Raw genomic sequence first — 23,953 nt, 5'->3', positions numbered from 1 at the left:
TTCATCCTCTCCCCTCAAACTCCCAGTTCTGGGCAGTGAACCAGGGTAATCTTAGCACACTCAACTATCACCCCACAACTGAGCTACGTCCCCCATTTTTTAGTAGGAATAAGTATGTCTACCAAATACACTAAAAGGGGCAGAAGGTTGGTGAGTAACAAGAGCACTGCCCTTCGCTCCTCCTTTTGAAATAGGTCTTATTAAGTTGCCCCAAACAGGCCTCAAACTCATGATCCTAAAGCTCCTTAGCAGCTGGGGAGCACACCACTGCATCCTGTCTTGTCTCTTCCTCACGAATTCCTCATCCTAACTTTATTCAGGCTACACTGCAGGTAAGACAGTCACGAGTGACCTGTTCAGTGTTCTGGCTTTCTGTATTTGAGTCAACTGCCCCAAATATTACAAATATTTACTTTCCAGAGTTCTGAAATCAGATCCTCTTTTAAAATGTTACTTATTTATTGGTGTGCATACGTGCACATACACCTATATAAGCATATCATCACTCAAGTGGAAGTCTGGGGACAACTCTTGGGAGCACGTTCCCTTTCACCAACTTGTGGGATCCAGGATCATATTCAGGTTGTCAGGCCTGTATACATGTATCTCTATGGGTTGAGCTATCTTGCTGGCTCTCTGAAAAAGTTAGTTTTATTTATTCCCGCCTTCAGTTTCTCCCTCCCTCCTGATGACCCAATCCATTTATGTTTGTTTTTTGACAGGGTCTCATTATGCAGCTTTGGCAGGCTCTGCCTCACAAAGTGCTAGGTTTAAAGGCGTGCACCACCAACCACACCCAACTTTGCTCCAAGAACTGTTCCAGTTCAGACTTTTGCCCCTAAATCTCACCTGGCCAACAAGCTGGGATTACAAGATTGTGCCACCATGCTTGTTTTGTTTGTTTTTGAAATGGGTTCTGGGTTCCAAATGGCTTTCATTCTTGTATGGCAAACACTTTACCAATTCAGTTGTTTCTACAACCTTCTTTTTAAACGTTTTTTTTTTTTTATTTTTGATACAACCTGTAGCTCAAGTTGGTCTGGAATTCACTATGTAGCCTAGGCTAACTTGAATAAACAGCAATCCTCACCGTTCTTCAGCTTCCCAAGCACTGGGATTACCTGCATGAACCACCTAGGTGGAATCTTTTTTTTTTTAAATCTATTTATTTATTATGTATACAGTATTCTCGGTATTCTGTCTGCATGTATGCCTGCAGGCCAGAAGAGGGCACCAGACCCCATTACAGATGGTTGTGAGCCACCATGTGGTTGCTGGGAATTGAACTCAGGACCTTTGGAAGGGTAGGCAATGCTCTTCATCACTGAGCCATCCAGCTCCCTGGGTGGATTCTTAAAAATTATGTTTGGCTCTGCAGTGAATCCTCCAGTCCAATGAAAGTCCATAGAAGATAACCCACAGAAGTGAGCCTAGAAGTGTAGTACAGACTTGTATCAAGCCCTCTTCAAAACTGCTTAGGGCTGGGGACACAGCCCCATGGTAGCTCAATTTCCTAGCAGGCACAAGGCCCTGGGTTAAAAACTATTTAGAGGAACTCTACTTGTAAAATATTAAATAGGTAAGTCTTCAATTCTTCACAACTTTTTATCTTAGTGTATTTCTTGAGTATACTTCTTATTTCCCCATATGACTGTATGGAAAAAATGTAAGTATTAAGATTGCAAATTTTAGCTGGGCAGTAGTGGAGCAAGCCTTTAATCCCAGCACTCGGGAGGCAGAGGAGGGGAAATCTCAAAAGATTGTAATTTTAAAGTTAGGAGTAGTGGTGGTTCATGCCTTTAATCAGATCAGTTGGCTCTCTGTGACTTCAAGACCAGCCTGATCTACACAGCTTTTAAAGCCAGTCACGGTGACATCGTTAAGACCCTGTCTCAAAAAAATTAAATAGAATTTTACAGACACACATACATATTTTTAAACATTTTCTATCAACTCCTTGTTGTTTTTCCTTTAATTTAATTTCTATTTAATCTAAATCTATACCTAGAATTTCTATGCTCCTGTTTACTTTTCTACTCCCAAACTGAATTCCCACGGGGTCCCGTTTACAGTACCTGCTGTTTATCATTTATACTAGTGAGGGTGCCAATTCCCAACAGAGTTAGTTAGCCTGGTGAGTAAATTAGATCCTGTTTATATTTCCTTGTCTCCATCAAGAGAAGAGGTAAGTAACTGCTACTGTGCCTACCAACCACAACACTCAGGAAATATGCAATTAATTCACAGATGGACACTGGGCTACTACTTTGCCCAGGACCTCTGTTGGTAGGGCTTCTGTTTCTTTAAAAGTAATATAAGCATTTCACATTTGAAACATTGTCCTTGCAACGATTTGCCCTTTTAATAATGAAAAAATAAAGAAACAGACTTGACCTTTGTTACTTTCATTAAAAATCCATTCACACACAAATGGTGGAATGAGAAAATGGGCTCTTGAAGTTGTCTTCTGGCCTCTACACTGCGTACCAAGGAACATGCCAGGCATACAAATGCATATGTGCGCACACGCACATAAATGGATAAGTAAATAAATACATGTGATCTAATAAACGTTAGTTAGGGACTGGAGAGATATACCAGCAGTTGAGAGCATGAGCTGCTCTTTCAGAATACCCAAGTTCACCTCCCAGCACCTACATGGTGGCTCACAATCATTAACTCCAGTTCCAGAGTGTGACAGTTTTTTCTGACTTCCACAAGCACTGACATGCAATTGGTACACATACATGCACGTAGGCACAGCATTCATTTAAAAATATACTTTAAAAAAAATCTAAAAAACATTTTCATGAGTACCAACGATGACAACTCATTTAATTCTATGCAAATGGTTTCAACCTTGAACTCCAGATTCCAAAGTATTCTGTTTTTTAGATCTTCAGTTCCTAATTTGCCTAACTATGCACTGGCAATGAATTCTGGCTTTCACATAACTCAGTCAATTAATCTTAATTGTGTTTGGCAAAATGGTCCCCAGCAGAGGTTTCTCATTACATATACCCATTACTAAGATACCCACAGGTGCCAACATACAAAGAACTTTTATTCCCAGCTGTTGCTCAGGTTAATTTAACTCATCTGAAAGCCAAGAGTAAAAACTATCCTGCATTAGAACATGAGATGACTAAAAACACCACTTACTGAACATGTAGCAAGTCATCATTAGTTTCCAAACTAAAGGTTCTTTATAATTCTACTGTTGACTGCAAAATAAAGCATCACTAGATAAAAATCAGAGCTTCTTTTAAAATAATTTTGTGTGACAATAAATTTAACAAATTAATCCACATTACAAGAAATACTTAAAACTACTTATCTGCATATTTGCTTAGTATGTATGAAACCCTTGGATCCAATTCTCAACGCTGAAGAGGGGCAGGGAGAGACACTGCTACTCTCTATCTACCTATTGAACATATATCACACAGTGGAAAAATCGCCAAGGAGCCAGCTGAACTACCTTTTAGTATGACTTCAGACTATCATTAGCATAATACCTGGAGGGCTTTGGGGACATTACCACATTGGCTTCAATTTCATCACTGGTAGAGTATAGAAGACTAATTGTAGTTATGGAGACTGTCATCTGATGGTGGTGACAAATATCAGTATTTTAAGAGTCTATAAACGTTTTTGGAAAAGGGGGACAAACAATACTTGTAGCCTTTAGTAAACAAGTTTCTGCTGTAAGCATCCTACCACTGTAGCACAAAAGCAGCTAGAGACAGGCAAGACCGAAGAGTAACTGAGTCAAAAAAAAAAAAAAAAAAAAAACAAAACCCCTCAAAAACTGAGGTGGAAATGTTGGTACATGCCTATAGTAATCGTATTTAGGAGGCCAAGAAACAAGAGAGTTTGAAGTCAGCCTAGATTACACAGAATGTTCAACACTACCTGAGATAAGCAAACACAAAATAGATACAATCACATGCCATATCAAGTTTTAATCAGACTGCATATGATAATATCCGCTAAATAGCCTATGTGGGTGGGTAGTAGGTTAATGCTGTCCAGATTATGTAACTGCACTGCAATGCTGGCACAAAGATGAAACTGCCTAATGACACATTTTTCATACATATCCCTTCATCAAGCAGTCTGCCAATCCAGATACAATGTAGAGCAAAAGGAACCAATTAAGTAATTCCAGGAAAAATCCCATTTACTTACTTGGTTTAAGGAGCTTAGCATGGCAGTTACAACCTAGTTCCTTAATTTATTATTAGTAAACAAAGAAAGATCACAGATCAAATGAAGCTGACAGCTAAGTGTATAATCTTGAACAAGTGCACAGTCCAAGGTTCAACTGCAGTACCATTACAACAGCCACCCACAGCTCTGACTCTTCCTGGACCTTCCTTGCTCCTCCACTCCTGTCATCTCAGCGAGCAGCAGCACAGGGCCACTACCCTCACATCTCAAAGCTTTATGTGCTTCTTTTGCGTATATGTAGGCATACGGAAGGCTAGAGAACAATCCCTCAGTGCCACTCACTCATCGAGTACCACCATTTTTCTGCAACTTGCCCTGGCCTGGAACTTGCCCTGGCTGACCAACAAACTCTAGGAATCCACCTATCACCACTTCCTCAGTGCAAGGATTGTAAGTGTGCACTAGCATCCATGTGGTGGGTAGTGACACTATTATGAAGTGTGGCCTTGTTGGAGGAAGTGTGCCATTGGGCTTTCAGGCTTCAGATACTCAATCTAGGCCCAGTGTCTCCCTCTCTTCCTGTTGCCTGTGGATCCAGATGTAGAACACTTGGCTCCTCCAACACCATGTCCGCTGTGTGTTACCATGTTTCCCACCATGATGACAACGGACTAACCCTCTGAAACTCTAAGCCAGCCCAATTAAATGTTTTCTTTATTTAAGAGTTCCCAAGGTATCTCTAAACAGCAATAAAAATCCTAAGACAAACATTTAAAAAACAAAAAACTGTTCTGGAGACTGAATTCTATATCCTCAGTACTTCACCAAATGAATCATCTCCCCAGTTGTATCCCTAATCTAAGGAGGGTGTCTCTTTAAGAAGGCCACACTGGTCTCAAACGCCAGAGTGCTAGGATTATAGGTGTGCACTACCACATACTATCATTCTGAGCATCTTGAAGTCATATCTGTATATTACTCCCTACTTCTGTCTTGTGAGCGCTGTTATTTTTCACAATCTCTTGTCATAACCCCAATACACTACTCTTTCAGTAAATTTCCCTAAAATATGATAGCAACCATAACTTGTTTAAACCTCATCCAACCTAAGCTTAAATCATTATTTCTGAAGACCTGCTTTCCCCAAACCAACAGATCTTATTTCTCACAAGACCTTAACACACATGCTTTGGCTTACACAGGTGTTTTCTAGTGAGTTACTGAAAGCACAATTTAATTACTATGTCTTAGAACCAGCCAGTTGTTCTTAACACAGCTATCCACCAATCTACCCTTACTTTAAGGTCCAACTGAGGCATCAGTTTTGTTAGAGGAGTTCTTAAATGGCATTTACATGGGTAGTTCCCATACCTACTTTTGCTCTGAGCACAGCAGTAGCCTAATAGTTAGCATCTGGCAAACATGCTAAATCTTCTGCATTTGTCAATGCTTAATACAATGCTAGAATCAAAGTAGGTTTAAATATGTAAAAAGTCATAAAGTCAATCTTCATTTTGGAAAACTACATTCAGGTGTCCACAGCACCAAACAGCTGTTTCATCTTTGTATGCTATCTGGGACAGTCTAGGGAACCACATTTCAAAACAACGATGACCAACACTCTCTCACTATCCACATACTACACACCAGACAATCTTCTCAGATACAAGAGATTATGAAATATATTAACAGGTTACACTGTCCCCACTGGGATGTTGCTTCAACATCCCAGGATAAAGAGCATGTAAATGCTAACAGTAACAACAAAGACCAGGAAGTCGGTAGGAAGGTTGATGGGAGTCAGGATGGAAGGACAGGCTATGGGAGTCAGTCCTGTAAGAAACACTTTAAATTTCAACAACGTAGTTGACAAGCTTCTCCCAACAGGGCCATAAGGCATGAGTCACTGGTGTGGGAGTTCCTTCTGTATGCTGTGAAAATGTTTTATTACCATTGTTTAATATTGAAGCTGCTTTGGCCTATGGCAGGGCAGACTATAACAAGATGGGAAAACCAAGCAAAGAGGAAAGAAGGCAGAGTCAGGCGGACACCATGTAGCTGCTCAAGAAGCAAGAGATAATGAACCATGAGATGATATGGGATGTCCTTCTGTATAAGTGTAGTTTTTACAGGTTGGTGAATAAAGCTGTTTTGGCCAATGGCTTAGCAGAGTAAAGCCAGGCGGGAAATCTGAGCAGAGACAGAGATAGAGAGTAGGCGGAGTTGAGGACTTGCCATGTAGCTACTGAAGGAGAAATATGCCAGAACATTACCAGTAAGCCACAGCCTCGTGGCGATATACAGATTAATAGAAATACGTTAATTTAAGATGTAAGAGCTAGCTAGGTATGCGCCTGAGCCACTGGCCAAACAGTATAGTAATTAATATAGTTTCTGTGCGATTGATTATTCAGTTCTGGACAGCCAGGAAACAGAAATGGGTCTTGGATTACAAGTCACAGGATGGTTTAGCCACTTCAGATAACTACCAGACACTGGTACAGGAGTCAAACAAAGAGAAGTTGGTTTGACAGCACCACATTACAACAGATATTTACTGAAAATAGAGTAGAAGAGGGAATATGGGTATTTCTTTATTTAAAATTTCTTTGTAATTTGTGTGTATGCAGCCTGGAGCACATGTAGAGATTAGAAGACGACTTTTATGAGTTGGTTCTCTCTTCCCACCACAGAACGGGGTAGGCAAGTGCCTCTGCCACCAGACATCTGGTGGACCATCTAAGCAGTCTCTCGGGCATTGCCTCACATAGCACTGTGATGGGTAATATGGGACAAGAAGGTAAACCATGCACGGTGACCTGCAAGCACAAAGCTCTATGGCAAGATGACATTTGCTTGCTCTTAAACTACAGAGATAAGATAGCTTAAGAGCAGTGAACATTAAGTTGTGCAAGACAGTCAGAAAAATAGAACATGGCCATCAAATAGAGTAATGGTTTCTGGATTTATTATGAGGAAAATGGAAAATTATTGTATGGTTCTAAACAGAAAATTGCCTTACCTAAATGCTAAAGAAATTTTTCTGGCTACTTCTGCATAATAAAATGCAGAAGCCATGAGTGAAACTACACATAACAGTTCAGAATTTCTGATATTCATCCTTGCCTCTCAGATATAGATCAACAAGATCAATAAATATATTATTATTGTTATTATTACTATTATAAGGCTCTCATACATACCAAGTTGTCCTCAAACCTGCTGAAGAAGAGAATGATCTTAAATCTATATCTTTCTGCCTCAGCCTCACCCTAACGAGAGGATAACAGGTATGACCACTATAGCTGGTTTTGTGGTACTCAGTACTGAACCAAAGGCTTCATGCTAGGTGAACATGATACAAACTGAACTACACTCTAAGTCCCATCACCTTATATTTTCAATATAGCACTACTAACAGTACCCCTAACTTGGTTTAAACTCCAGCATTATTAACTAGTTTAGCTTTATACTATCTAACACATTTCTTAATTGAAACCTCCCTTTCCTTATCAACAAAAGGGAGCTTTGTCAGAGAGGTGAAATCTGACAAAGTATATAGCATGCTTCACCTACAAGGAACTATGTATTCATTGAGTCTTTCCACCTTCAATATGGAGCGCCTCCATATAAATGAAAGGCAACTGACTTCACTCACTGGTTTACTTCTAGCTATACTGAGGATCAGTCCAGAGGCCTTGGTCAATACTAGGCAAATGCTTAACACTGAACTACACATTCTCCCTTTTCCAATTTCATTTAAAAGCAAGCTCAAGACAAGTTATGGTGACATGCCTCTACAATTCCCTCACTAGGGATGTGGAGGCCAGAGTATTGTGAAATGGTAGCCAGGATGAGCTACAATGAGCTCCAAAGACCAGCCTGGGCAACAGTAATGATCTGTCTCAAAACTCAAACTAAACTAAAGCTCAGAAAGTCATAAAGGCAATCAAGGTAATAATAGTAATATCAGAAACTTAGTTGTGGGCATGTTAGATCTGAGATACTAATTATATAAGCTGGAATGATAATGAGGGCTAGGTTTAGAGAAGATTGTGGTAGAGAAAAGACATTTGGGATTCAGATCACAGTTGGTATCTAAAACCTTTAGACTATATGGGACCATAAAAGAAGTTCAGAAAAAAGAGAAGACTCAACAGGGTACTGCAGCACTTAACCAAGGGAAAGCACACCCGAACTGAGAAGGGATAATCACCGAAGGGTTAGGAAGTCAAAGTGTATGGACTTCAAGAAGACAAGCAAAAACCCCAGGAGTAAAAGTCAAGCAGTCAGCCGAGCGGTGGTAGTGCATACCTTTAATCCCAGCACGTGGGAGGCAGAGGCAGGCGGATCTCTGTGAGTTCGAGGTCAGCCTGGTTCAAAAGAACTAGTTCCAGAACAGTCTCCAAAGCTAGAGAAACCCTGTCTCTAAAACCAAAACAAACCAAAGTTAAAGAGACACACTAGTGAGGAAACAAACAATCAAACAAACAAACACAAACTAAAAAAAATCACCACTGATTCATTCAGTGATGTGACTGGCTGGGACTCAAATGTCATATTAGACTGTCATATCAGGGCTTGGAGTGGTAGCCCATGTCTTTAATCCTAGTACTGGGGAGGCAGAGATAGGTGGATCTTTGTTGAATTACAAGTCAGCAGGGGCTACATAGAGAGATCCTGTTTCAAAAGGGGAAATGGAAAAGTCATAGCTGGATGGGTAGCAGGAGAATCACAAGTTCAAGGCGTGGGAGAGGTGGTACTAGGGAATATAGCTAGTTCAATTGGTAGAGTGTTTGACCTCCATCAGTACTGAGTAAAACGGGGTTTGGTAGAATACACCTGTGACCCTAGCACTGAAGCTGGAGGCAGGAGGACCAAGAGTTCAAGGCCAACCCAGGCTATATGAAACTCAGTCAGGGAGATTGGGGGTGGAGAAACTGAGAAAGAATGAACATGAATGTCCTAAGAGGAGAAAAATACTCCACAGTGAATTCATACTGAAAATATAAGGTGATGGGACTTAGAGTGTAGTTCAGTTTGTATCATGTTCGCCTAGCATGAAGCCTTTGGTTCAGTACTGAGTACCACAAAACCAGCTATAGTGGTACATACCTGGTATCCTCTCGCTAGGGTGAGGCTGAGTAGGCTGGGTAAGAAATTAGATTGTCACTGTAAGAGGAAGTGGGCACAAAAGATTTCTAATGGAATAGAGAGAAGGACTATCTGATTATCCACCAGGATGGCGAAGAGTGGATGAGCTCTGGTACACAAGCGAAGAAGTTAGTCCGAAGAAGAATTATATCTCTAATAATAAAAGAGGTGTGTATTCATAGTCAGAGATGAACAGATATTCAGAAGCTTACAGAAAATCTCTTCAAAGTACCTCAGTTTCTACAGAACAGGAGAAGCTCCTCACCAACAGGTTTCAAAGAGAGAGAGTTTCCTAAGACAGTGGGGTAGTAAGCAGACGATGGTAAACATAGTACAACTGATGGAAAGGGGGATTAGGAGGCAGGCTTTTCTCAACCTGGCTGACCCTGTGGATGCTGGTAAATCTAACAGAGGAGGTAAAGACTGAAGGTAGTCAAACAGACACAATTAAGGACAAGAACAACAAAGGACATGAGTATACGCCACAAAACAGTAACTGACTACCAAGAAGCAGAGTATAAAGAGGATTACATGATGGAGATGAGGCAGGATGAACGTGAACAATACATTCTGGTTGGTGCTGGCAAAGTCCATAGAGTAAAAAGAATGAAGCGAAGAGAACAGGAGAGAGGTAAAATTTAGGAACTAATAGGGAATCTGATCTTTGAGATACCTACATTTATCAAGCAACTTTAGGGACTGGAGAGATGGTTCAAAGGTTAAGAACACTGTCTGCTCTTCCAGAGGATCGGGGTTCAATTCTGAGCATCTACATAACAACCCACAACTGTCTGTAACTCGACTTCCAGGGGACCCAACACCCTCACAGCAAGGCACATAAAATTAAAAAAAAAAAAAAGAAAAAGAAAAAAAGAAAGAAGACAAACTTTAGGGCAGGGCTGGCAGGTGGCTCAGCAGGGAAAGGCACCTGCCACACACTCCTATGATCTGAGCTCCCTGGAACCCAGGTGAAGGAAAGAATTAACGCTCATATTGGCATCCACATGAGTGTCATGGCATAAATGCTCACAAAAATACATCACACATGCACAATTATAAACAAAGATCTGAATTGGCAGCAGAGTAAAGGCAGATGATGAAGTAAAGCCTAAGCATTTCTATTTTTTTTTCTGTGTGATTTATTAAAATTTTGGAGAGAACTAATTACAAATTATTTAAGGAAACTGATTCAGATTTCATTAAAAAATGATGCAACATAAAATAGCTTTTAAAGACTCAACCATGTATATTAACATTATGTCCCATGGTATCCTGTTTGACCAGCTAATTATTATTAAAGCACAATTCACAGAGTTTAGAATTCTGCATTTGTGTGCCGTAGAGGTAAACATACACAGTGCTAAATTGAAACTAAGTCCCACTCTCCTTGGATTATTTCTTGACCTATTATTTATTAATTGCCCAAATTCAAAGCTGCTTTCACATCTGAAGATTCCAGAATAGACTGTCACTCAAATACCTGTAAACACCATTTGTACAATCTTAGTCCCCTTCTATAGAAAACCACCTACACCCATAACTAACTTCATATTAATCTGAAGAACAGTTAAACATATAGCTAAAGCACGATTTTTCATGGCCTAAAAGATGAATCCTGGATTTCACTCTGACAAGAGGAAACAAATGATGCAATGTCTGTACTTAACCTTGCATCTGTAGCAAGACTGAAGAGTTACCTAATGTACTCACCTCCTGGATAGCCTCTTCGCTGGGAAGCATGGAACATAAGCATGTGACATAGGCTTGCTGAAAACATGACACCTGGGAAAGTTCTTTAGACTCTGCACACAGTTTTGATAAAGCAGTGGCTTGGGGGATGCAGTTAGATTTCAACAAATGTTTGATTCGCATTTGTAGAAAGGAAGATCCTTCTTGTGCAATCAATTTGTTAACTAGAAAAAAGGAAAAATGCAATAGTATGACAATATACCACATGCCAGAGTGGTGATGACACCTCTCATCTTTCTTCGTTGTTCTTGTCTTTTTTCTTCTGAGATAGTCTGAGGGAGCTCAGGCTGCCTTAAGTTCACTCACTACACAGTTGAGGATGACACCTTTGATTCTGGATTCTCCTTCCTGCCTGCCTCCACCTCCAGATTGCCTGTTACTAAACTGTGAGTTGCTATAAATGAGTATTTATTCTAGTCTCTAGACTCCTCTAACAGAAGCAAGAGAAAAATAAAGCTAACAATTTCTATAATTAGTCTTATTCTAAACAAACTTATTAAACTTTCAATATTTTTAAATTATTTAATCATCTCCCCCCTCCACTTTCTGATAAGTCCAGTTAAGAATAGTAAAATCAACCATAAGAGTAAATAAATTCAAGAAAATGCAATAACTGACCTATATAATATTAACAACTACCAATTGGACGAGTATGAGGTGCCAAGTTTTAAGCTGAATGTTCTCATATACCTCATTTATTCTTCACACCACCACCAAGGCAAGTAATGTCCACAGATTAAGGTTAGAAACATTAACATTCAGAGAAGTTAGGTAACTTGCCAAGGATTCCAAAGCCAGTGGTGCTGTTTCCTCTAAACCAGGCATTTCTCAAAGTGTGTTCCACCGACCAAAAGACCTGAGAGATAGTCCTAGAAAAAAAAAGGATTCCTTGGTCAAATCTTTGAACAGTCCTGCAATGACTAAACTGTTCATGTGTATTTAGTCCATTGTTTCCCAAGGTGATTTGACCAGAGAACCCTTTTGTGAATATTAGTCCTTGTAAAATACATATCCCTGGCTTAGTACACACTTTGGAAAATGCTGCTTGGAGCACTAACTTACAGCACTCAGCCAAGACCTCAACTTGCGAAACACTCAACAAGTGTGTGACATTACTCAGTCTCACCTAAAGAACAGAGGTTGAAATGCAATATTCAAGCTAAAAGACAGCTTTAGGTGGTTAATCCAAGACACCCAAGGAGCTTATTTAAATGTAGATTCTGATTTAATAGGTCTGAAGATGGGACTCTCTACAAAGTCTCACTATATATCCCTGGCTAGCCTGGGCCCTGGGCTCAGAGATTCACTTGTCTTTGTTAAGATTAAAAGTGAGTGCCATCATTTCTTTAATTTTTTCTAACTCCCCTCTGTTGTAGTCCCCCTGGTTTTTAAATTACTTTTTAAAGGGTAATTTAAAACATAAGGAAACTCACTATCTATATATGTATGAACAATGTGTATATACACACACAGCTAAAATTATTGTACAAGCCAAGCATGGTGGTGCATGCGTGTAATACTAGCATGGGAGTCGAATCAAGGCCAACAAGGGAAAGCCTTCATGCATTTTAGGGCAAAGCTTTTTTTTTTCTTCTTTTCTTTCTTTCTTTTTCCTTTTTTAAGACAGGGCTTCACTATGTAGCCCCAGGTGGCGCAGGAGCTTGCTATGGACCTAGCTAGTCTTGTACTCACAGAGATGCAGGTGCCTCTGTTCTAGATTTATATATTTACATTCATACCATATGAATATCTGAAAGTTAGAGTTATGAGCCATCATGTATAAGCTGGGAAGCCAAACCTAAGTAAGTCCTCTTTGAGAGCAACAAGTGCGCTTAACCACTGAGCCATCTCTCCAGACTGCAAGATTCTTTTTTTTTTTTAAAGCAAGAAACAAAATTCTCTTATTTTGACCTCAGTGCTCTAGTTTCCCTTCCAGAGAAACAATTCTTTTCAACTTTTTCTGTACCTTCCAGAAATGATCCCTTCTTGACGAACAAAGTATATGATTTAGAACTGCCTTACTATTGTTATCAACCAAATAGAACCACACTATAATTCACCTTAAAGATCCCCTAACTGATCCATTTACAAGCTGTTTCTAATCTTTAGCAGTCATCAATAATGACACAATTCACAAAGATGTGCACAGGTCACTTTGCCAATGAGCATGTGAAATTACCAGGTTAAAGGTTTTGTTCAATAGTTCTGGCCCATACTGCCAAACGATTCTCCAGAATTTGTACCTACATTAAACTACTTCAGAATTCCAATTCTGGAGACTTTAGATTTAGCAGGCAGAACTTGGATTTTAGTATATGTTTTTGGCTTTAAAGTCTATAAAATGCAGCCCAAGTCAAAAGTCGTGGAGGAAAAACATCACATTTACCCCTTGGCCCTTTCTATTTTAGAGTTATAGTCATTAAAATCCACAAAATAATTCATAACCATAGCTTCCCCATCAATAGTTCTTTATTATTTTCAGTAATATTATGTCAATTATTCAAAGAACAAAACAACTACATAACGTTCTTCTGTGCTCCTCCTTTCCTCAGTGAATCATTGAGTTACTTGTCCCGACCTTGTGGTTCTTCAAAACATTTTTCATTATTGCCCTGTCTCCTCCCATTCTGACCTATAACATTAGATCCTGCGCCATCTGCCTTCCCAGGCTATGAACATCTCATAAATCCCATAGAAGGCAACACACTTGAAAACAGGAATGTTACCTGAAGCCCACAGCACCGCTAATTTTGCACACTACTTTCTACCTCTTAGTACACTAAGATTTCCCTGTAAATGTAGAATAAGGGGCTGTAAGGTAAGGGGGGAGGGTTAGAGTGTAGATTTCAAAATCAACATCTGAGAATTCAGCCTGACTCTGACACAAATTCACTGACCACTCTGAAGTCCAAACTTTTCACCTACAAAATGTTATTAAAAATTCATTCGCCTTGAAGGGATCCCAGACTCATATATGAAACAAGAGTAGCACAAATAAAGAAACAGCACAAAAAAAAATCAAGCATGGAATAAGCACTCACTATTAATGGTTATTTTCTGACAGCGTCTGTGCTCTTCTGTTACCAAATACAATGTGATCCCATACAATGTTGGGTTAACTTCTGTATTCTCTATAGGACTAAGCACCATGAACACAGCAATTAACCCTCATTCAGGTACTTTTAAAGTCACTTTTTAAAGATACTTTTAAAGATGTTTGAACCTACCTCAATAATTTTAACTACATGGTCTTGGACATGTGTGAGCTCTCATCTGCCTACAGATGAGATATCAACACAGAACAGGCCCTCTAAGCATCACTGCTGTTATTTCTAGGAGAAAAAACTGATCTACTCAATTCATTACAATGGTTAAGCAATTACTGTAACTTTCGCTTGTGTGTGTGGAGATGGGGGGGGAGGCTGAATCCATTGCTTCAAGTTTGCTAGGTAAGCAGTTCTGTCACTGTGCTGTATCTCCAGACCCTCCTTTCAATTTTAACACAGCTCAGTCTTAGCACTAGATGCTCTTTCAGAGGTCCCAGGCTGAATTCCCATGGAAGCTCACAATTGCCTGTAACTCCAGTTCTAGGAGATCCGATACCTTCACACAGATATACATGCAGACAAAACAATACATAGAAATTTTTTTAAAAAAAATCATAAAAAATATCATTTCAAGGGCTGGGGAAATGCTCACTGGTTAAAAGCACTTGCTCGGCAGGCATGAGGTGAGGACTGGCGTTTCATAGCAGCACTCACATAAAAGGTGGGCATGTGTTAGTGACCCTACCACTGAGGTTTGGAGATGGGCAGATCTCCAGAGCTCTGCTGGCAAGCCAGCACCACTGTTCTTCCGGCTTAATAACAAACCCTGCCTGTCTCAAGGTAAAGTTTTATCCACCTGCCTCCCTGCCTTTTAATGTGGGGATTCGTGTGCTCCACCATGCCTAGCTTCTATTCCTTTCTTAAAAGTATCGTATTTTGGGGCTGGGGAGATGGCTCAGCGGTTAAGAGCACTGCCTGCTCTTCCAGAGGTCCTGAGTTCAATTCCCAGCAACCACATGGTGGCTCACAACCATCTGTAACGAGGTCTGGTGCCCTCTTCTGGCCTTCAGGCATACACGCAGACAGAATATTGTATACAAAAATAAGTAAATAAATATTTAAAAAAAAAAAGTATCGTATTTTTACTTGTCAATACATGTATGTGCTGAAAGGAAATCCAGGGGCTGGAAAGGCAGAACAACAATAAAGCATTTATCTTTTATGTCCAAGATATTAGGTTTATGCCTGGCAATGACAAATGAGGACTGTGTGAATCATGTGTTTCAATACTTACAAACTCTACACATGCTGTGGCCCACATATACATAAATAAATTAGTAAGTAAAAAAAAATCAGAAAAATAAAAATGTGACTGGGAGTGTAGCTTAGTAAGTAGGTAGAGCACTTGCCAATTACGGGCAAGGCCTGGGTTTGCTCCCTGGCCACAGGTGCCGAGGAGGAAAAAGAAAGTTACAGACAGTGTGATACTTTACCTACCTATACTTTATCATCTGAAAACAATCACATTTAAGGTTTAATTTAAAAGCAGTTCTTAAGGCTGGAGAGGTGCTCAGTGGCTAGCACATATCCTGCTCTCCGGAGGACCAAAGTCCAATTCCCAGAATTCACTTCAGATGATTCACAACTGTAACTCTAGCTCCGGATGAATCCAATGACTCAGGTCTCCTTGAGCACGTGCACACACTCACACAGACACAAAAGAAAAAACTCCCCCTGAAACTTTAAAAAACAAAAGGAGCTCTTTAGCTAGGCAATGTGCTACAGGCTTGGGATTTGAATACTTGGGAGGCTGATCAAAAACCCAAGGCCGCTGGGCAGCGGTGGCAAGCACTTGGGAACCATAGGCGGGTGGATCTCTGAGTTTGAGGTAGCCTGGTCTACAGAGTGAGTTTCAAGAAAGCCAGAGCTAGAGAATCCTTGTTTTGAAAAACAAAAAGCCAAAGGAAAAAAAAAGTTTATTGTAAAACAAAATGCTGTACTGTGCCAGTCAGCCCCAATCTCAAAATTTCTCCCAGTCTTGACTGCAGCAGGCCACCGTGAATGGTGACAGTGTGAGAACACTTAACATTCTAGAATATATACCACCATTAAACAGTGTATGACCTCTAACAGCTTATTGACACTGAACGAGTTTTGCTAGTCTCCATTTGTCTGCATTTACAAAAGGAGATTATTTTTTTCCAAACAAATCATCAAAAGACACGGCCAATAGAAAATCTGAACACCTTAGGGCTGGCAAGATGGCCTGGCAAGCTGAGGCAAGACCCTCAGAATGAAAAATTGGAAGGAGGAACCTAGTCCAGGGAGCTGTCCTCTGAACTCCACATATATATTACAGCACATGTACCCACCCAACTCTAATTCTTTTAGAGAGCAGGAAAACCCCTTATGAACGTTTCTTACTATATAAAAAGGCCTAAACAATACAGATTAGTCACACCTAATGCAATGTTAGCTAACTGGGATATTCTGAAATGTTGTTACCCTAGAAATGTAACACTTCCCTTTTAATCTCAGGAACTGTGTATGAGCATCATTACTCAACTTGAAATAAGAAAACAAGAGCAAAGGCATACTCACAACACTAGTCTAAGAATTCTTATGGAAAAAGTTAAGGATCCAACAGGAATCATTATTTTGTTCAATGCAGGTTCTCATCGTGACAGGCTGGTCTCCACAGTGCTATCTAACAGAGAATCATTTTAGACTGATCCTCCTGTCTCCATCTCAAGAGGGAATTGCAGTGTGCACCACCACACAACACACACAACTATTTTTTACTACTCAAAACGAAATAAAACACAACACCTCAGGCACAAAATTTAAATCCACCAGGCAGTGTAGCTCTTGGGAGGCAGAAACAGGTGGATCTCTGTGAGTTCAAGGACAGCCTGGTCTACAAGAGCTAGTTCCAGGACAGGCTTCAAAGCTACACAGAACCAACCAAACAAACAAACAAATCCATAACCAATTTCAGTTCTCTTAGAACCTGACATGGTCAATGAAGTTTTAAGACTTACCCTCCTCTGTTTCTACTGGCTGTTGAGAGAGAATTTTAAGAAGAACAGGGTTTTTCCATACTCCTTCTTTTGTAACATGAACCAGTATTTGTAGATTATTATTCCCAAATTCCAACAATGCATCATGTGACTCCTAAAATAAAAGCAACATATTTAAAAGAGAAGCTAATAACAAAGCTTTGCCTTCTCAATCTAGTTAAGTATCAAAAAACTGAAAAGGGTTTAAGAGAAAGAGATGAAGGGAGGGTTTGTAGAAATTTGTACTTTTCTACTGGGATATGTTGAACCAAAATACATTTAAAATGTTTCTGTGAATTTCCCTCATGCAAAATTCTTTTTTTTAAATATTTATTTATTTATTTATTTATTTATTATGTATACAATATTCTGTCTGTGTGTATGCCTTCATGTCAGAAGAGGGCACCAGACCTCATCACAGATGGTTGTGAGCCACCATGTGGTTGCCGGGAATTGAACTCAAGACCTTTGGAAGAGCAGGCAATGTTCTTAACCGCTGAGCCATATCTCCAGTCCCGCAAATTTCTTATTACAAACAATTTATGCCTGAACTGAATTTCTGAAGTGTCCTAGTAATTAAGATGATCAGACGTAATAATCTTGGCAGTAACAGACTTAATTTTTTTACGACCACCGACACAGCATTCATTTAAATGCCTGCTCAGTATTCATACAATCATACTCTTGCAAACAAAAATTATTACTGTATGGCAATAATTACTGAATGGCAGGGGGTGTGGGGGTGATAGTGCATGTTACATAACCATCCTATTGTTGAACTTCAGCCCCAGCCCTGATTTCCAACTATTTGAATTCCTGTTAATCTATTATTGAAAAAAAGAGTAGCTCTATACAAAATGTTATAAGGTCTTGGTTATTAGTGGATTTCAAAAAATTTAATTGTTACTATGTATGTTAGCAGATACCTTTAATCTCAAATTTGAGAGGCAGAGACAGGCACATTTGGAGTTCTAGGTCAGCCATGGACACATAGTGAAATCAAGTGTCAAAAAAAAAAAAAAAGAAAAAGAAAAGAAAAGAAAGAAAGAAGAAAAAGAAAAAAAGGGAAAGAAAGAAAGTTGGTAAGGAGAAAGTGATGCAGATTCCAAAATCAGTAAGTAAAAAGGAAGGAAGATCAAGAGTTCAAGGTCAACCTGGCTATATAAAACCTTATCTCAGAAAAATAAAAGGGTGTGTGCGTGTGTGTAATAATGGTTCACTAATACCAATATTCACTCTGTAATTATTTAATATCTTTTTAGCACAGCAACTTTCCTTTAACGGCTTGACAGATCTTCAGACTTCTTTCTACTCTGCAGTGAAGACAAGGATTCTAGGTGACAATTTCAGAATTTCCTGTCAGGTCACCGGACCTATACTGTCTTCTACAACACTGGCAGAAAACATTTCTCCACTGGGATAAACAGCAACTGAAATGTACATTATCTGAATATCTTCTCCTTTTCAGGCTGGAATATAGCTCAGTGTACAAGTGCTCACATAGCACGAGCAAGATCACATAATATCCAGCAAGAACATGTGGTTCAGCTGGGCACAGTGCTGCATGCCTGTAATTCTAGCACTCAGGAGGCTGGAGTAGGACTGTCACAAGGTTGTGGCCTATTTGGGCTAAAGATTGAGTTCAAGGACAGTCTGGGTCTTGGATTTCAGCTAAACCAGGGCCACAATGTGATCATTTCACACACAAACAAAACCCAAACAAAAGCAGAAATCAACATGCCATACAGGAAAGATGACTTTGAAGGCCGTTTGTATATATGAGAAGTCAGACCACATTACAGGGCTTAAAATAGGCCAGGAGTACGAAAAAGAATTTTATTCTCTCCAAGGAGGAAAATACTACAATCATTTCATTTCTTAGTATGCACTTCAGAGGAAATAAGATTCCTACACTCTGAAGTGCGTTTTAAATATGTGAATCTTTATCTGCACACATATAAAACAGGTCCAAGTTACTTTGAAATGTGTGCCCTAGATAATAATAAAGTTAATAAAGGTTCTGAGTCTGAAGGTGGGTGCTACTCTGGGCAAGCTAAGTTTCCTATTTGTGCCTCCTTGTTTGTAAATGGGGACTCAATCTTCACATTATAAAGTTTACTTGATTAAGGAATATATAAGATTTAAAATAAAGTACAAAGCAGTGATCCTTAATTAGTGACAATAATTAAATGACTGATAATTATTTGATGCCTCTGTGTGTGTGTGTGTATGCGCGCACGCGCATGTATAAATGCAGGTGTATGCACACAGAGATCAATGTTGTTCCTTAGGCATTTCACCAATTTCTTTTGTTCAAGAGGCCTGGAGCTTTGCCAAACAGGCTAGGTGAACACGAGCTCTAAGGGTTCTTCGTTTCTGTTTCCCATCTTGCTGTCGGAAATTTAGGGCCTGGGTTCCGGGGATCCAAACACAGGTCCTCAAGCTTGCAAGGCAGGCATTTTACTGGTTAAAGCATCTCTCCAGTTCCTATGTGTATTTTTAAAATATCTTCTCAGCTTCTACCTTAATGGATCATTTGACACCTGCTGCTGGGCAAGACACTCGCCATTTTCTAATCCGTTCCCCCACTTGGAAAGGTAAGAGGCTGAGTGGTCCCCTGTGAATATAATGCATGCACAGAATGTATGGCACAAGTTTGACTGATTTAGAGATATATATTGACTGACAAGACAGAAGGGTGTTATGAACAATCTGAATATTTTATTTTATGATTATAAATATATGAATATGCAATTAGCTTGTTTTGTTCTATGTTTCAAAGTTACTTTGCTAAGAGTAAATGTCTTGGGGAACTAGGCTGAGAATTTTTCTTAATTAAACTGGACTCACCTGTAGAGACTGAAGGAATGGTACCCAGACTTCACAGGGCAGTTCACTTTCAGGCACTGAAAGCAGCAATTCAAAACAACTCCTACAATACAAATAACTATGTAAATACATAAGGAGGTTACAGCAAAACTTTAGTACAGCATGAAAGCAATATGCAAGATTTTTATACTTGCTCGAACTATTTTAAATACTATACTTATCCTCTTTAAATTTCTCTTTGAAATTGTTCTGGCTTTTCAAGTATTAAAAACAGAAAAGAAAAAATATAATGCTTTATGTTTACATTTATTATTATTTTAATAAAGTTTAGAAATACACGAACCTTCCAAAAAAGTCAGCTTAGTATGGGAAGGTTATCTATACCAAGAGACCAAAAAAGCTAGGACCTGGGGATGCTGTGACTTTAGCTGACACAGTGATAAAGAGAAGTAGCCTGTCACCCACATCAGTTCCCGATCACTTGCAAAGGAAGCAGAATGATCAGCAAAGTGATTTCTTCACTTCTAAAAAGGAAGCAAAAGAGTTTCTTCTCTCTACCCTAACCACTCCCCAGACACAGAGAAGGAGGAACAGGAAGAGATTTTTTTAAAGATTCAGAAAAACATCAAAAAAGAACAACTCAAAATATGAATCCAGCATACTCTCCTAAACCCCACAGCATGATCACTCTACCTGGTATCAAATGGTAGGAAGCAGGACATGGTAGGGAGAACAATGGGATTAAAAGCAGAATGCTAATCTTCCACAAAAGTATGATGTCCAAGATTATTTTGTGGTGAACAGAACAGAAACAGGTAGGGCCAGTACAGAGAAGTAACAGACTACCCTTACTACCCTTCCTAGCACGTATCTCAGTCAACAATGCAGTGTCTAAATGAGGCAGCACCAGCCTACACCTCAACAGCTGTTGGTAAAACAAGTATGTTGATAGTATAATTCTGTCTGTTATTGGGCAATCTAATATTAAAACAGCTAAATATCTACAGACTTTACTGATATTTTGTGCTGGTAAAATTATTTTTAGTTCAAATGATATAACTGAGATTTCGCATTATCTTCTCCAAAGTATATGGTGTTTCTCAAAGACACCAGTTTCCAGATCCTCAATCTATGATAATTAATTCTATGATAATTGCCAACTTGATTAGACTGAGATTCCTAGAAAATGGGCAGAGCACACCTGTAAGTGTATTTGGGAGAGCATTTCCACAAATGATTAGCTAAGGAGAGACTTCCATTAGGTGAGCAGTACTAGTACTGTCTGCAGACTGAGGTTCAGGTGGCTTAAAGGAGGATAGTGGAGTCAGCCCAGCCTGTGGGCATTCTCTGCTTCTTGCTCCAGGGTAAGACAGCTTTACTTGGCCATGGCTCCTTCTCATGATGGACTAAAACCTCCAAAACTGAGCCAAAACAATCCTTTTCAAGTTGGTTTTCTCTGGCATTTAGTCACGGTCACAGAACACTGTTTAACACACAATCTATAACTAAGAGAAAGAGAAGGGAAATGAATCGGACTTGTGGTACAAGCCTGAATAAGAAAAGAGACCCCAAAGATTATATTTAGCTGGAGCTTCACTTAGACTTTATCTCCTGAGAATTTAGGGGTGAAAGCTCAGGGCAAAGGGAACTGGTGCTTTTTTCATAATAAACAGTGTCGCTGTAAAGAGAAGTTAGGCAAACAGCACAACCAATAATACTCAATTCTTAAGTAATTTAAGTGCTTAAACTTACAGGACTAGTCTGCCCAGCACTAAGAGGACATCTTCACATTCAGTAGTTAAAAATGGACGTGCGCTGGCAAAGCTTTGGATAGCAAGGCGGTATACCTCCAGAAGATATGCAATGTGTTCCGACGCATTCTTGTTGCTTGCATATTGCAGTAAGGTCTAAAAAAAAAATAACAATCATTTTACAAATAAAAATTAAACAAATTGATTTTTTTGTTTTCAAAAGTACTATTGTTCCTTCTTTCCTAGCACACACTTACACACTGTCTTTTTAGGCCCTGGTTTGTTTAGAGGATTCTATATTCACCAAATAATGAATCATCCCTCTGGAGTTAGCAGAATACAGAACGGTTCTTCTGACAAATCTGAAGAGAAGAGCCATAATATGCCTGAGCTGGGTATCCCCATTCATGTGGAATTACAAGTAGCAAGTTTGGTTAATACAACATTAAATTGAAGAGGAAAAAAAAGAGGAGGGCTGTTACATGCACACACCCTATTCCCAGTAACAGAGTTTCTCCTCCCCCTTTGTAGACATTTATTATTCAAATATACTCCCAAATATATCCACAATGGAGAGACATGTGGCAAATTGTCCTGAGTTGAACTTTTAGAGGGAATTTCCTATTTACCATCTTATGCCTAGGCACAAATATACTATATATAATTAAAATCAGAGACATCATCAGAAGGGACAACTCAAGTCTGTCAACCAAAATAGAGAAAAGCCCAAATTATGACCCGTAACAATCGGTCCCTCCTTCCCCTTGTACCCTTACAAGCAAAGTCCCAGGAATAACCTGGGGCACTAGAGCATCTCTAATTCCTATGACCCACTGTCACTCTTGACAGCCAAATCCTGAGCTATACTAGCTTGCTTTTGAACAAAATATTCTTGCTTACTCTTGTAATCTACATGAGCCTTTATTTTTATTCCTTGACAAAAGGCACCAAGAACCCTGTGTGAAGCTGGGCAGTGGTGGTGAATGCCTTTAATTCCAGCATTCAGGGAGGCACAGGCAGGAGTATCTTTGTGAGCTGGAGGTCAGCTGGGTCTACAAAGTGAGTTCCAGGACAGTCAGAGCTGTTACACTGAGTAACCCTGTCTCAAAAAACCAAAACCAAATAAACCTTACATGACTTTATGTGTTGTGCCCCACACTGGCAGGATTATCATTTTCCCTCTAGAGAACACATTCTAACTGGTTTGGAGAGTTCCTAATAAAATCAGGCTTCTAGTTAGGGCTACTCCTAACAGTACAGAAAGCAGCGTGATGATGAGTGAATTCGACGTGACCTCAAGTTTTTACAGAATAATTTCTGTAAAGATTCCTAACTTATTGTCTTGGAATTTTCTGTCTAAAGAACTACAAATAGGGCTAGTAAGATGGCTAATTGTTAATGACACTGGCTATCAACCTGATGTCCTGAGTTCAACCTATATGGTGAAAGGAGTAAACCAGCTCCTGCAAGATGCCCTTTCTCCACATAAGTGTCAGGCACATATATATGCCCCCCCCCCAAACACACACACACAATACGGCAACAGTGCAAGATTCCAAACTTTCTACACTTTAGTGTTCATATTAAGATCTCTTTCTGAGCTGAGTGGTGGTGCACACGCCTTTAATCCCAGCACTCAGGAGGCAGAGACAGGCAGTTCTCTGTGAGTTCAAGGCCAGTCTGGTCTACATACTTGAGTTTAAGGACAGAAACCCTGTCTTGAAAACCAAAAGGATCCCTTTCTGAGCTGGTTGGGCTGCACACCTGTAATGCCAGGGCTGTAATGCCAAGTGTTTTAGCCTGAGGGTCAAGAGTTATAGGTAATCTTTGACTTTACAGTATGAGGGTGGCCTAGGTTACATGATAGCCTACATCAAAACAACATGAATATCAAAAGATCTTTACCATAAGTTCTGATTGAAAAAACAAAACAAAGAAAGCCTCTAGTGATGTGATAAACCACCGTACTGCATATGGTAAAATGCTCTCAACGCACTGAATGTACTTGAATACCTACTAAGCTACAACAATGGCCTTCTGTATTTTCAGAAAAGTAAATAAAGTATGATTTAATCAAATCACCCTCCTCCCAGCAAAGACAGGGTTTCATGTAGCCCCAGCTGACCTTGTCCATGCGGAGTGCTGGGATTACAGGTGTGTCCACCATGCTCAATTGCTGCTGTGCTTGAGA

General features: G+C 39.6%; 1 protein-coding gene across 1 annotated transcript in view; it reads right to left on the bottom strand.

The window, feature by feature from the left end:
• The window catches only part of Rlf (RLF zinc finger), a 65,014-nt gene that overhangs the window by 17,042 nt on the left and 24,019 nt on the right, over positions 1-23,953 (bottom strand). The window contains exons 2-5 of the mRNA XM_048434528.3: positions 21,764-21,918; positions 20,033-20,114; positions 17,165-17,297; positions 11,038-11,240 (exon numbers count right to left, since the gene is read on the bottom strand). Coding sequence (XP_048290485.1) covers positions 11,038-11,240; positions 17,165-17,297; positions 20,033-20,114; positions 21,764-21,918 — 573 coding nt within the window. The remainder of the gene's footprint in view (positions 1-11,037; positions 11,241-17,164; positions 17,298-20,032; positions 20,115-21,763; positions 21,919-23,953) is intronic.

This window comes from Myodes glareolus, chromosome 3, assembly GCF_982192425.1.
Source record: "Myodes glareolus chromosome 3, mMyoGla1.1, whole genome shotgun sequence".
Classification (NCBI taxonomy): Eukaryota; Metazoa; Chordata; class Mammalia; order Rodentia; family Cricetidae; genus Myodes; species Myodes glareolus.
The sequence above is the reverse complement of the archived record's forward strand: the minus strand, read 5'-3'. Positions and strand labels throughout refer to the sequence as shown.